General features: G+C 48.0%; 1 protein-coding gene across 1 annotated transcript; it reads right to left on the reverse strand.

Annotated features, from left to right (window-relative positions):
• Positions 1-2,323: 2,323 nt before the first annotated feature.
• Positions 2,324-14,448, reverse strand: LOC138415298 (intercellular adhesion molecule 2-like). Its single transcript, XM_069543724.1, has 5 exons — positions 14,318-14,448; positions 6,637-6,902; positions 4,916-5,182; positions 3,342-3,662; positions 2,324-2,680 (listed from the first exon to the last, which is right to left on the reverse strand). Exons 2-4 carry the CDS (start codon positions 6,845-6,847, stop codon positions 3,421-3,423), a joined length of 720 nt encoding a protein of 239 aa, XP_069399825.1. The 5' UTR covers positions 6,848-6,902; positions 14,318-14,448; the 3' UTR covers positions 2,324-2,680; positions 3,342-3,420.
• Positions 14,449-14,796: the final 348 nt, after the last annotated feature.

A 14,796-nucleotide genomic window follows, 5' to 3' on the forward strand; every position in this document is an offset into this window, starting at 1 on the left:
ACAGACAGGACCAGGGGCAGAGAGAGTCTGACGCAGTGTCCCCTTCCATTTGCAAAAAGCCCAGGCCTCCCTGGAGGGTCAACAGGAGGAGGAGGCGTGACCCCAGGAGGAGGCCCTCTGGTTTTCCACCACCACTAGCTGCCCTGCCCGACGCCTGCCCTGGCCCCCCAGTTTTCCACCACACTAGCTGCCCTGCCCAACGCCTCCCTGGGCCCCAGGCTCCCCTGGCCAGGCCCTCTCCTTCCCCTCCCCTACACCAGCCCTGCTTGCGGGACTCGACTCAGGCTCAGCACCACCATCCAGCATCTGAGAAAAGGGGAGCTTCAGTGAGGCTGGGGGTCTGGGGGCTGTAGGGCCTTGCCCTGGGGTGGAAAGAGGTAGCCAGGGGACCACGGGGGGTGTGGGGAGACCTGTGGGTGAAATTGCTGAGGCCACCCCAGGAACTCTCTTGGGGGATCTCTTTTCTCTTCTCCATCTCAGCAGAGCCGTGCCCCCACCCCCACCCACCAGTGCCATGGGAACTGTGTGTGCAGATGTGTGCCCGGCTCAGGTAGGGACCGGGTGGGTGGTCAGCAGGGCCTAGGCCAAGGGATAGATCGGAATGCTGGAAGGGCCACATGCCCTGGGGTGGTGGCGGGTGGTCTTATTATCATCACCACAGACAAGGTTCTGTCCCCTTAACTTTTCTTCCTTGGGGTCCACTGAGGAAGGGGGTAGTCACGGTGAGGGTGCTTCTCCCCGCAGACTACTGATAGCTTACAGAGAAGGGTGTCAGACTCGTCATCTCCTAAGAAGATTTAGCTTAGGGACCGGAGACCAGGCTTGATCCCTCAAGAGCTTTTGTGTAGGAGAGTTTCATTCAAGTATGAAAAGCACAGAGAAAGCTTCTGACATAGACATCAGAAGGAAATGGGGAGTGCCCCCCTCGCTAGTGTTAGCAAGGGAGTTATAGACTTTTTAAGTTAGTTATTACAATAAATCAAAAGAATGTCTTTAGGTTTTAAAGATCTTGGTAGACCCTCTCCCATATTTTACATTTTAAGATAACAGAATTAGCCCGCTGCCCTCAAGCAGGTTACCTTGTTGTTATATAATCCTCAGCACAGAGTTTAAACTGAGTTGTTTGTTGTAATCATCAGTTCCTGGGCTTAAAGAAAAAAGCATTTTATGTGACTAAGGACTTCCCTTAAAGCTCAGTTGGGAAAGAATCTGCCTGCAATGCAGGAGACCTGGGTTCAATTCTTGGGTCAGAAAGATCCCCTGGAGAAGGAAATGGCAACCGATTCCAGTATTCTTGCTTCTTGCCTGGAGAATCTCAGGGACAGACGAGCCTGGCGGGCTACAGTCCATGGGGTCACAAGAGTCGGACACGACTTTGCGACTAAACCACCAATACCATGTGACTAAGGCTAAGGAATGCAGAGAAAAGAAGATGTTTGTTCTTTCCTCCTCCTTGAGAATTCCAGACCCCTTTCTCCTCCTTGGGGACCCCAGACTTCTTATCAACCTGTCTAGGAATTAACTCTCATTACTATGATGCTGAGAGCCTCATGATATAAGAACAGACATCAACACTGGAGCCCTCACCAGCTTCATCATGAAGCTGCAAACAGCCCTGGAGCCCCCGTGACCCTCTTGTGCCTAACAACCCCTTTCTACACATGGAAACATTTCTTACCCCCCCGCCCCATCCCCAACCAGAACTCTCCCCGGGGTGAATGAGTCCCGAGTCCACCAGATGGAGACCGTGAACAAACCTGATCTCTGATCTCTCATCCTTAGAGCCCCATCCAGGCCCCAGAAGCCACATGACAGGCCAACCCTGTCCCATTGATCGCTGCCTGGCTGGCAGAGGCCTGGGAGATGGAGCCCTCCCTCGACCTCCTCCCCTTCCCCTCTCTCTGGATGACCAGGGCTGCAGGGTCTCCATTTGGCCCAATAACAGAACTGGAGGTAAGAGGCGAGGATGGCTTTTGTTTCCATGGCTCTCGGAAGGCCCTGAGTGGTGGGGGATGCCTGGCGGGGAGGTTCCCAGAGCCAAGCCATTGGGCCCCCACACTCACCCCTGGATGCTGGCTCTGTTGGCAGAAGAGAGCAGTCAGAGCCATGTCCTGGAGGGCCACGTGGGAACAGAGAGTCTCTCTGCCCCTCTGGGCCAGGGCGGGTCTCCCCACCCTCCCTCAGGAGGAAGGAGTCACTCAGGGTCCCTTCAGGCTGGGAGCCTGGTGCCCGGGCGGGTCGGCCTGGGGGCACACCAGGCCCTGGGTTTGCTGGGGCTCAGGAAGGCCTCTGAGGGAGAGGGCGGAGGGAGGCTAAGGAGACATTTGGAGACAGAAGTTCAGCCAGGCCTGGTGGCTCCCCTCGTGGCCATTCCCAGGAGGAGACACGAGGACACGGGCTTAAGAACAGGTGTTTGTATTGAGGCTGCTTCACATGGTCCCTCCCCAGGCCTGGACCAGCCTAAGGAGCCACACTGAGTCCAGTGGCCGCCATGACAGTGGCCGCGACGCTCGCGGGGGCTGTGCCCCGTGGCTCCCTATCAGCCTCTTCTAAGCGGCTTGCACTCAGGTGTTTCGTGTCTGCTGTCGGTACCGGTACAGGAGGACGAGAGTCACAACCACGAGCAGCAGCACTGTCACAGTGGTGATGAGGGCCACCATCGGGGTGTTGGGCTTGGGCTCTGGGGAGGGAAGGGCTAGAGGTCACAGAAGTCCTCTGGTCCCAGGTGCCAGGCTCCAGAGGGCCAGCTGTCTACCCGTCACCCAGCCACCCACCCCTGGGCAGCCTGCTGTCACTCTGCATTGCAGGGATGAGTGGAAAACGGTGTTATCACTGGAGGGAAGGAGGACCGGGGTCCAGGCCACCAGCCGGCCTCTGTGAGACCATGAGGGCAGATGGACTCAGATGGTGCCCTTGCCATGTGCTGCCAGACCTCATGGTCTGCACTGTGGCGAGGTCCAGGCCAAGCCCCTCCCTGGGCAGAGATGAGGGAGCTTTGGCCCAACTCTCTGAAGACAAAGAGGATCTTGGCCATCTAGGGTCATAGAAGCAGGACTCCTGGGGACCTTCGGGATCAGTCAGGTCAAATTTATCACTGGAGAGAGGGGTCAAGGCCAGAAAGATGAGCTTGACTTGGTTAAGGTCACCCAGCTCACTCATGACCAAGCAACTAGTCAGGGTCCAAGCCAGGAACTCGCCAGGAGCTCCAGGGAACCCCAGGGACCAAGTGTCGTTTCCCCGAGTGCCTCCCCTGAGCTGGCAGAGAGCCGGGCAAAGGCGTTTTCCTCCCCTGAGGGCTGAAAGTGAAGGTACCCCCTCCTGACCTGTGGGCTCCCCCTCACCTTTGACTTCAAGTCTCTGGGGATCTGAGAATCTGTGGACGAGGCCACCGCCACGAGAGTGCAGGTCCATCTGGGCTTCTCACAAGAAGTTATGGTGGCCGTCTTCCCTGTGAGCTGTGGTGTTATGGCTGACCACGGCATCTTGAGGGGAAGGTGCTGTCCCCACAAAGGTCTGAATGTACAAGATCTCAGTGCCACGGAGCAGGGTGACAGTGAGGCCTTCGAGGGGCGCCACGGCGGGGACCCTGCACTCGATGGTGAACAGTGTCCCTGCGGCCACTGAGGTGGGCCACAGCGTCAGGAGCACTTGCTTTGGAGGGTCTGCAGGAAAGCGGCAGGGAGGTCTGCTCAGGATGGGGATGCTGCCAGGCAGGCCCCACCCGCCCAGACCATCCCCTGTGACCACGGTGTCCTCAGGAAGTGGGCTGGGGTGGGCAGGAGGAAGCAGTTCAGGGTGAAGGATGTCTGGGTGGCAGTGTCAGGGACCCGATGACTTCTGCAATGGACAAGAGAGGAGGTGCCCTGGTGTCTACAAAGAAAAGGTTCAGAATCAGTTCAGCCAACTAGAAAGATGAAAGTTTTGGCTGTGTCTGTTTCCTCCTCATAAATTCAATGGAAATTTCAAAAATTAAACAGTTGGATAGTTTTTTTGAGAGAGACTTAGAAGGGAGTATTCTCTAGAATGGGGCCATAAATTGTGAGGGTCTTCAAGGGCGGGGGCCAGAGTCAGACCTGCCTTGGTTTTCAGGATCAGGTTTAAAACTATCTGTATCCCTTAGCGTTTAAACTCCATGGTACCCTGATCCCCTTTAATAAAAAAGAAAAAAAAAAGATATTCATTTCTTTGGTTGTGCCAGGTCTTAGCTGTGCTATGTGGGATCTAGTTCCCTGACCAGGGATCAAACCCGCGTCCCCTGCATTGGGAGTGCTGAGTCTCAGCCACTGGACCACCAGGACATCTCTCTGGGTTCATATTTGAACTAGAATACCTAGCCCCCATTACCCCAGGATAATATGTAGATTTTGGACATCTTTACACTCATTTGATCCACTGATGACTGTTCTGGGTGATACCCTGGGTGCCGAGCTTCTGGGAGAACCCCGGTCTCTCCATGGTCTCTGTGGCCGGTGGGCAGGTGTGTGTGTATGTGATGGTCACACATTTGGAAAGGGCCCTCAGGGGGATATAAAACCTCCACCTTCTCTCCAGGAGGTGAATGGGTCAGTGGTGGTTGTGCCAGCCCTCCTGATGGGGTCCCTGTTGCTTGTCACGGGATGCAGGGTGTTCTCGTGATGGGGGTGCTCCGCAGCTGGGAGGGGACTGTGGAAATGACTTTTAGATTTGTCTAAAGCTTGCTTGGATTGTCTGCCTCTGAGCAAATCTCAAAATCCTGGTTGTGGCAGGGTTCGAGGAGGCCAGGGGAGGGAGTGAGCAGATTCTGAGCCCGTGGCCTGGATTCAGGAGCCCAGGGAGGTGGGGACCATAGGACAGTGCCCAGGAGCAGTGACAGAGCCGCTCTGTGTGCAGACCCAGGCTCCGGCCTCGGGGAGCAGGGCCCGTGGGCGACACTCACAGAACACGGTGATGATGAAAACTTTCATCTCTTGCCTGCCGCCGCAGGTGAAACTGCACATGAGCTCCACGTTCTCGGAGATGTTGACGACCTTGAACAACTTCCACTGAGCTTGGCCCTCCAGGAGAGTCTTGTGTAGGGCTGTCTCCAGAACAAGTTTCTTGGGGTCCGTACAACTGGCAGTACAATTAATCACCTGAAACTCTCCAGACACCACCATCAGATGCTTTGGCTCTTTGGGTACCTCGAACAACTCCTCACCAGACCCTGGAAGACCAGAAAACACTGCTCAGCAGACAGCCCCGCTGCCCTGCCTGGAGGAGCTGCCCGTGGTGGGCACTCTGATTAGGGCACTTCTGCTCCTCTCTTCTTGTGCAGACGTTATTGCCTGTGGTCTAGACCAACGGGGATACCCCCTAGCTGTCTCCCTGCCCCTGCCTGCTCTTCTTCCAGCTTCTCACCTCCAGGTGAGACTTTGTCGTGCACATCTCCTATCCCCAAGATGAATATATTCAAACTCGCCCCCCAGCCCAAATGACCCCTCCTCTGTGAAGGCCTCCCTGAACTGGAGGTGGATCGTGTCCTCTCAGGCCCCGTGTCCATGAGTTCCGCTCCTCCCTCACTCCTTCCCTCTCTTATGCAAATCCTTGGAGAACACCGGCTGCGTGGCAGGCACCGTTCTAGGCTCTGTGGAGCCCTCAGAAACGGAAGAAGACCAAGACTTCCCCTGTGCAGCTCTCACTGCCGCGAGGGACACAGAGTAACCAACAAGCAAACTAACCTGTCTGTCCGTTGGTGGGAAGTATCTGGGAAAGGAAATAGGGAGTGGGGTGCAGCTGCCATGTTAATACTGTGCTCAGCACAGGTTTCATGGAAACGGTGACATTTGAGCTAAGGATGAAGGAGATGGGGGGAGCTTGGCTGGCAGGTGTCTGCTGAGGGCAGAAAACCACCAGCACTGACCCTGGGCAGAGAGGAGGCCAGGGTGGCCGGAGCCCAGGGAGGAAGAAGGTGAGGAATCTGAAGTGGTCTTGGCCAGCTGGGCCAGGGCTGTGCCCTGTGTCCCTGCCACACCCGCACGCCCCCCCTAGCTCTCAGCTGGGGCAAGAGGGAGGCTCTGCAGGGAGAGAGAGAGCTGCATTTAAATCCCGAGTTTGCCAGCTCTGTGCCTTGGGCAAAGTGCTTTCTCTTTCTGAGCCTCAGTTTGTCCATCTGTCAAATGGGTTAGTAATCCCTTTCCTGCATGGTTGCCACGAAAGCACCTGGCAGGATTTCCAAAACAGAGCACTGAGCACATGGAGGCATTCTCCTTCACCGTCCCCTGGACTCCCTGGAAGGGGCTTCATTTTCACTTTCCACTGACCTCTGCTGTCCACTGGGTCACCTCTGAAGACCAGCTGGGACATGCCCTCACCTTCCCTTGAGCCTCAGCCTCCCTTCATTTCCTCATCAGTCTCCACGACCTGCCACATCCACACACCCTGAAGTTATGGGGCCCATTCAACCCAGTGTGTGGAGGCCAAGACCCCAACCTGCTGCCCCAAGGTCATGGGGTCATGGGGAAGCCAGGCTCACACAGCAGCCCACACCCGTAGCAGGTGGCTGCTGTGCTCAAAGCCTCAGCAACTTCAGGACCAGGACCCACTTCTCCGCATGATACCAGGGGTACAGGTGACCTACCTTCTGGCTGGCACGCACCCAGTCTGGACCCCCAGGCTCACCTCGCAGCAGAGCAGGGCAAGAAAGGCTGCGAGCGTTCCCCAGCCACCAAAAGGGGACATCTCGGGTGGCGTCCACAGGCTCACAGGGAACAGCTGAGGACTGCCTGCAGAGAGGTGAAGGGCTCCGGTCAGGCAGGCGGCGGGGGAGGACTTGCAGCTGCAGTCCGGAACCCCCAGCCTTCTGTAAGCTGATGACCGTATTTCCTCTCATTATCTGAGTGGTCTTGGGCAGGCCATGTGGAAGGCCAGCTCCCAGGGCCACAGGTCTATAAGAAATTGGGCAGAGGAAGCCAGGACATAGCCTAGTTCTCCTGGCACGCTGCCATCAGGGGTGGGGCGAGCAACCGGGACTCATGTGTGTGTGGACACAGGACAGTCACCGCTACAAGCCCCAGATCTGGGGAACCCCGAATCCCACAGGACTCATTATTGGGGTCAACCTAGGAGGGACTTTCCAAGTTGGAAAAAGGGTTTGGGAGGCGATAGCTGGACATTCTCCTCCTTCCTCTGGCCCCCTCCCTCTTAGATTTCTGGGATACACAGGGTCCCCAGGCACTTTCCTGTCTCTTTTCTTAGTTAAATGTGATTTCACATTACTAAGACAAGGAGAAAGGAAAAGAAAACTAGCATTTCCTTATACCTACTCTCTGTTAAGTTATGACCAGCCTAGATAGCATATTCAAAAGCAGAGACATTACTTTGCCGACTAAGGTCCAGCTAGTCAAGGCTATGGTTTTTCCTGTGGTCATGTATGGATGTTAGAGTTGGACTGTAAAGAAGGCTGAGTGCTGAAGAATTGATGCTTTTGAACTGTGGTGTTGGAGAAGACTCCTGAGAGTCCCTTGGACTGCAAAGAGATCCAACCAGTCCATTCTGAAGGAGATCAGCCCTGGGATTTCTTTGGAAGGAATGATGCTAAAGCTGAAACTCCAGTAGTTTGGCCACCTCATGCGAAGAGTTAACTCATTGAAAAAGACTCTGATGCTGGGAGGGATTGGGGGCAGGAGGAGAAGGGGATGACAGAGGATGAGATGGCTGGATGGCATCACGGACTTGAAGGACGTGAGTCTGAGTGAACTGTGGGAGTTGGTGATGGACAGGGAGGCCTGGCGTGCTGCAATTCATGGGGTCGCAAAGAGTCGGACACGACGGAGCGACTGAACTGAACTGAACTGAACTCTCTGTTAGGGACTAAGTCAAGGTTTTAATACATTGTCTCATCATCACACCAAATCTACCAATTTTGATTGTGCATCTGAGGAAGTTCAGGGCTCAGGTGAGTTAATAACTTGCCTAAATCACAACGATATTAGGTGATGGAACTGCGGTGAGAATTTAGGAATGAGGAGCGTTTGGTTGGAGAATTGGTGGTTGCCAGGGATTAAAGGGAGGGAGACACGGACTGAAAGAGCAGAGAGGACTTTAGGACGGAGAAGCTGCTCTGTTTGCTACAACAATGGCGCATACGTGTCAGTACACACTTGCCCAAACCCACAGAATGTAGACACCAAGACTGAACCGTAATGTCAACGGCGGTCTTTGGGTGATAACGACGTGTCAGTGCAGGTTCATCAGTCATAAGGAATGGACCACTCTGGTGGGGGATGTTGGTAACAGAAGAGGCTGTGCATGTGTGGGGACAGGAGGTATGTGGCAAGCCTCCTTTTCCCCTAAGTTTTGCTGTAAACCTAAAACTGCTTTTTTTTTTTTAATGGAGACAGTGGAGGACAGAGGAGCCCGGTATGTCATAGTCCATGGGTCTAAAAAGAGTCAACACAACTTAGAGACTGAACAAGAACAGAAAAATAGCTCAAACACACCACCTTGAAAGACAATCTTCTTGGTTAGGATTCTTGCCAACTATGGATTGTTGTTGAACATGCAGGCTTTTAGGATTTTCCTTTTCGAGTTTCCCTGGTATCCAGTCGTTAAGACTCTTCGCTTCCACACAGAGGGTGAGCCTTGGAGCCCTAGTCTTTGATCCCCTCGGAATTAACATTTCATATGTGCATTGCATGGCCAAAAAGAAAGAAAATGCAGGCTTTTAAACTGAGTTTTTAGCCAGGTTTATAGGGAGTCATTTGTTCAATCATTCCTAAATTCTCATCTCAGATTACATTTTAAAAATATTTAAACAGAAAACTTAGATCTACATTTTTTATGAGGCATGTCGAATGAATAACAGTGTGAAATGGTTGAAAGTCGAAGAATGATAAGATATGCCAGGCAAAAGCTAACCAAAATAAAACCAGGAAAGGTCTGTTCATATCAAGCAAAAGGGAATTTTAAGACAAAAATATTTATTAGGGACAGAGGGAGTACCTAGATTAAAGGATCAGTTCATCTGGAAATTATAAGAGTTCTAAACTTGTGAGCGCTTAGTTTGAAGGAAAAACAAAGAGATAAAACCATCATTATAGCAAGAAATTTTAATACAACATCTCTCTATTATGAATAATGAAGCAAATGTGAAAAATGATCAACATCATTAACCATCAGGGAAATGGCAAATCAAAACCACATTGAGATATCACCCACCACTGTCAGAATGGTTATCATCAAAAAGGGAACAAACAAAAAGCATTGGCAAGGGTGCGGAGAAAAGGGAACGCTTTTGTACTGTTGGTGGGATTGTAAATTGGTACAACTGCTGTGGAAAAAAGTATGGAGGTGCCTCAGAAAATTAAAAATAGAACTGCCATATGATCCAGCAATTTTACTTCTGGGTATTCTTCTGAAGAAAACAAAAGCACTAATTCGAAGACATATATGCACATAAATGTTCACTGTGGAATCATTTCCAACAGCCAACATGTGGAAGCAAATTGAGTGTTCATCAACGGATGCATGGACAAAGATGTGCAGAATATTATTCAGCCATAAAGAATGAAGTCTTGCCATTTTCAACAACACAGATGGACCTAGAGGCTGTTATGCTAAGTGCAGTGAATCAGACAAAGACAGTTACCAAATATGATCTCACTTGTATGTGGATTCTGAAAAACAAAACAAACAAAACCAAAACCAGGCTCCTAAGTACAGAGAACGAATGGGTGGTTGCTGGAGACTAAGGGGCTCCAAGCTAGATGAACGGGATTAAGAGGTACAAAGAGCCAATTATAAAATAAGCCACGGGTATGTAAAACAGCGTAAGGAATATGGTCAAATGTTTTGATAACTCTGTATGGAGAGAGGTAGATACTAGACTTATTGTGGTGATAACTTCAAAATGTATGCAAATACCAAACCACTGTGTAGAATACCTGAAGCCTACATGATATTGTACATTATAGGCCAGTCCAGGAACTTAAAATAATATATCTAGTAAATCACAAGGAAGACTATACAGATTCATAGAAACAGAAAGTAGAACAGTGGATGCCTGGGCCTGGGGCCAGGAGGGAATGCTGAGCTGTTTGTTTAATGGATGTAGAGTTTCAGTTTCACAAGCTAAAAAAGGTTCAAGATCCACTGTGAAACAATGTGAATGTAAGACAACCAAATACACATTTAAAAATGGTTACGTGGTGAAATTTGTTATGCGTATTTTACCATAATCGAACATTTAATTAATACAATGTTGTAAATCAATTACACTTCAATGAAGTTAAAAATTAAAAGACTATAAATCATTTACGCCAAGAAATATGAAACCAAGTAGACCAAATCTTAGAAAAAGTAGAACTTACCTAACTTGATTGAAGAAAGAAAAAGCCTGAATAGTTCTACAGCTATTAAAAAAATTACATCCATAATTTGAAATCTTCCCACAAAGAAAACATCAAATCTAGACAGTGTTACAAAGGTTTAAGTAGGGATAATTCTAATTTTACAAAAGCTCTTTCTGAGAATGAAAATAGTAGGACATGCTCTCTTTCTATGAGGCCAGTGTAACCTTAATACCAAAATGAGACAAATTAGATGAAACAGAAAATTTTTAATTAAATTATATTTTAATTTATATTATGAATATATTTTATATATTATATTTATATTATACATTTTGCTTATGTTATATTTTATATTCATTCATGAATATACATGAAAAATAAGAAAAATACCTAGCAATGCATTGAAAATATTAGACATCATATCCAAGTTAGGCTTAGCTATGAAAAGTTGGTTGAATGATAGGAGAGAAAGCTATGAACGTCACTTATTATTGTTGGTGGTAGTAAATTGTGGTGCTCTGTGTCACATTGCTTATGCCCTTCTCTAAAATCAGCTGCATTTACAGTGGATAACTTCCTGCAACCTTAGACTCACCTTATGCTCCAAGGTCCCACCTCAGGTTTACACCATGTTTCTTTTTGCTTTTTTTTCCTCAATCTTCTTCAATGCTTTAGGAGTCACTTAGCTACCTGCTAGTGTTTCCCAGAAGCCTAGGAGTGTCAAGTTCCCTAATGTGAAACCCTCAACCAACAAGAGCCAAGAACTGGCAGATACAGCTCCAGCCCCGTCCTTTTGGAGAGGCGATGCTGGCCAGCATCCTGTGGACCTATCAGAGGTCCCGGAAGACTTGAGCTTGCTTTGCTTACACCTGCAACATCAGTTATGCGTCCTCTATTGGCTTTCACTCCTTCCCTGCCCCAGTCTTCCTGTTCCTTATTTCCTGCCTCCTGGCTTCAATAATTAAATAATCTACCTGAACTGTAGTCCTTGTTGCAAGCTCTGCTTTTGAAGGAGCCCAGACTAAAAACTTACATTATGGTTTTAAGAAGAAAAAAACATATGATCATCTTAATAGATCTAGGAAAAAAAAATGATGGCATTCAACATTCTTTCATGACAAAAGCTCTCAGCAAGCTAGATGGAAATGTCCTTAATGTGATAAAGGAAAATCAGAGAAAGTTTTCATATGTACTATTATTTATTTTACATATGTATTATTTTCTTTGATGAGGATATTTTAGGACATTTCCTTTAAAATCCAGAACCATACAATGATGACAACTATCTCTGCTTCTATGTAACATTTTCCCACAGGTCCTAGACAATATAGTAAGACAAGAAAAAGAAATTAAAGGCCTAGGCGTGGGAAAAGAGTAAAACCATCAGTATTTTCATATGATATGGTTGCCTAGGTAGAAAATCCAAATGAATGATCGATTGGGTGAATGATTCAAAATAAGAGATTTTTGCAAGACAGTTAGCTGTGAGACCAACATCCAAAAAGCAATTGCTTTTGTGTATAACGGTAATATACAAAACTGTAATTTAGGACTTTCCTGATGGTCCAGTGGTTAAGACTCTGCACTTCTACTGCAGCGGCCGCAGGTTTGATCCTTGGTCAGGGAAGTTCTGCATGCTGCATGGAGTATCCAGGGGAAAAAAGTAATCTAAAAAGCATACTATGTATAGTAGCAAAAAGATAGAAATTATATATATATATATATACAGAAGCAAAAAGATAGCAAAATGTACATAAGACCTATAGTAAGAAAGTTATAAAACACTATTGAAAAACATTAAGTACAATTTAAATAAATGTAGAACCAGCCCATGTTCATGACTAAGAGATTCAATACTATAATGAGGACAATCCTCTTCCCATGGAAATAATGAAATTCCAATGGATCCTAATAAGGGTTTCATGGTACACAAAAGATGATTCTAAAACTTATTATGGAAAGAACAAAAGGACCAAGACACTCCTAAAGAAAAATAAAATGAGGGAATTTGCTACTAGTATGAAGACTTACTTTAAAATATGATATTGGTATAGATGTAGATAGATTAACCAATGGAACGGCATAAAGTGCCTAGGAATAGACTCGCATGAAACTCTGCAAAACTAGCGTTGTAGATCACGGGGTGGAAGAAGGAGATATAAATGAATGATGCTACTAGATCAAGTGGTTAACTATACGGAGAAAAAAGATGGGTTTTGACGGAATCCGCCTTCTAACCAGGTAGGACTTCATTGAATGGGATTCATCAGGAAACTTGGGTGTGACCCCAACAGGCTGGGGACTATACTTGTCTCTACTTCACATGGAACGAAGAAATCAATTCTATCTAATTTAAAGATTCATATGTAAAAGAACACTTTAAAAACTTTTATAAGAAAATATGTTTAGTTGCTAAGTCATGTCCAACTCTGTGACACCATGGACGGTAGACCACCAGGCTCCTCTGTCCATACGATTTCCCAGGCAAGGATACTGGAGTGGGTTGCCATTTCCTACTTCAGGAGACTTTTCTGATCCAGGGGTTCAAACCCTGGGCTCCTGCAGCGGCTCTTGCATCGCGGGCAGATTCTTTACTGCTGGGCCACTGGGGGAGCTCGTGAGAAAATACAGGAGAGTATGTTTATGTCCTTGGGGCAAGGAAAGATTTCCAGAGCAAGACCTCAAGGTCACCACTGCTAGAATAAACAACTGATAATTGTGAGTATATTAAAGACATCATGAATATTTTAAAGAAAACAAAATGTCTCAACTAACGAAAAGATGCTTTAACTCAGTAAGAGCCGGGGAAGTTAAAACCACAATGAGGAACCACTTTATATCTACTGGATTGGCAGAAGTTAAGAAAGTCGACACGACCAACTGTTGGAGAGGCCGTGGGTCAATAGGAACTCGTATATTGCTGGTGCTGGTTCTCTGAGAAATAATGAGGCATTATCTTCTAATGCTGAATAGTGTTATATCCTATAACCCACAATTCCACCCTTAGATATATGCCCTAGAGAAATTTTTGTACTAAGAACCAGAAGACCTGGTTTCTGTGTGACCCTGAGTAAGTCACTTTATCTCTGTGTGCCTCAGTTTTCTCTTCTGTAAAATGGGATTAACCATAGCACATTCCTTATGGGAAGGGTGTGTGGATTAAATGAATTAAATGAAAATATTTAAAAGGTATTCAAAACAGTAGCTGGCACACAGAATAGGTTCTACAACTATTTCATAAAATGAAAATCAATGGATGTGATAAAGCACTAAATTAAAGAAAGAATCAAGAGAACAATAACAACAGACTTTGGGAGGGAGGTTGTTTATGTCTCGGTGGAGGTGAGTGGCACAGTAGGTAGATGGAAGATTTGGTGGTAGTTCATCCTTGAGTGCTGGGTTCCGGGCTGATCGTTAGGTTATCTCACTGTGCAATGCACGTGCATGTTACATATAAGTGTTCATTACGTGTCACATATTACATTTTACAGAAAGAATACAAAGGGAAACGAGAAATTCCTACCTATCTAGAAAGAAGAGGCTCCTTGGAAGTATGAGCCACAGGATAGGAAAGTCCCTTCTAACCAGGTAGGATTTCACTGAATGGGATTCATCAGGAACCTTGGGTGTGACCCCAAGAGGCTGGGGACTATACTTGTCCCCTAAGCATCAGCTCTGAGCTCAGTCCAGATGACCTCCACCCATGTGGGCCGTGGCGGGAAGGCAGCTCCAGACTTCTAAGAGGGTGGTGTGGTTGACAGAGCAGGAGAGGAAGAGAAAGGACAAAAACAGGAAATAACCACCAAGCAATAGGCTGTTGGACTCAGAGAGATGGCTGACATGAGCTCCTCATGCAAGGACCAAGGAGCCGGAGGAAATTTTGTAGCAACTTCAGCCTCTGGGCTTACGGGGAGACAGGGAGAGAAAGAACAAGAACTCAAGTGTTGATTGACAATCGATCCCAAGCCCTTTCCACTCTGCCAAGAGGGAAGCAGGGAGCACCACCTTACCTGTATCAGCTAACGGATACTGCCGTGATGGGGAAAAAGGGTGGCCGGGGTCCACTTCCAGGAGACATTGTTCCCTGGGCTGCTGCTGGTTCAACGAGTGTTGCCTGGTTTTTGACTGAATTCCCTTCTCCAAGTCACGTGCTTCCTGTCCCAGCTCTGATATCCGACTGTGACTTTCTGTTTATTACCTCTCGTTTTAAACCCCAGTAAATATATACCGGGGCCCCCCCAGGTGGCTTATAGGTGAAGAATCCACCTGCCCATGTGGGAGCCAATCCCCGAGTCGGGAAGATCCCCTGGAGAAGGAAATGGCACCCCACTCCAGTATTCCTGCCTGGGAAATCCCATGGAGAGAGGAGTCTGGCAAGCTACAGTCCCTTGGGTTGCAGAAGAGTTGGACATGACTCAGTGACTAAACAACAGCAACAACAAAATATACACTCTGTAAAATTGACCCTTCTAACCGCTTTTAGTGTAGG

Source organism: Ovis canadensis, chromosome 11 (genome assembly GCF_042477335.2).
Source record: "Ovis canadensis isolate MfBH-ARS-UI-01 breed Bighorn chromosome 11, ARS-UI_OviCan_v2, whole genome shotgun sequence".
NCBI lineage: Eukaryota > Metazoa > Chordata > Mammalia > Artiodactyla > Bovidae > Ovis > Ovis canadensis.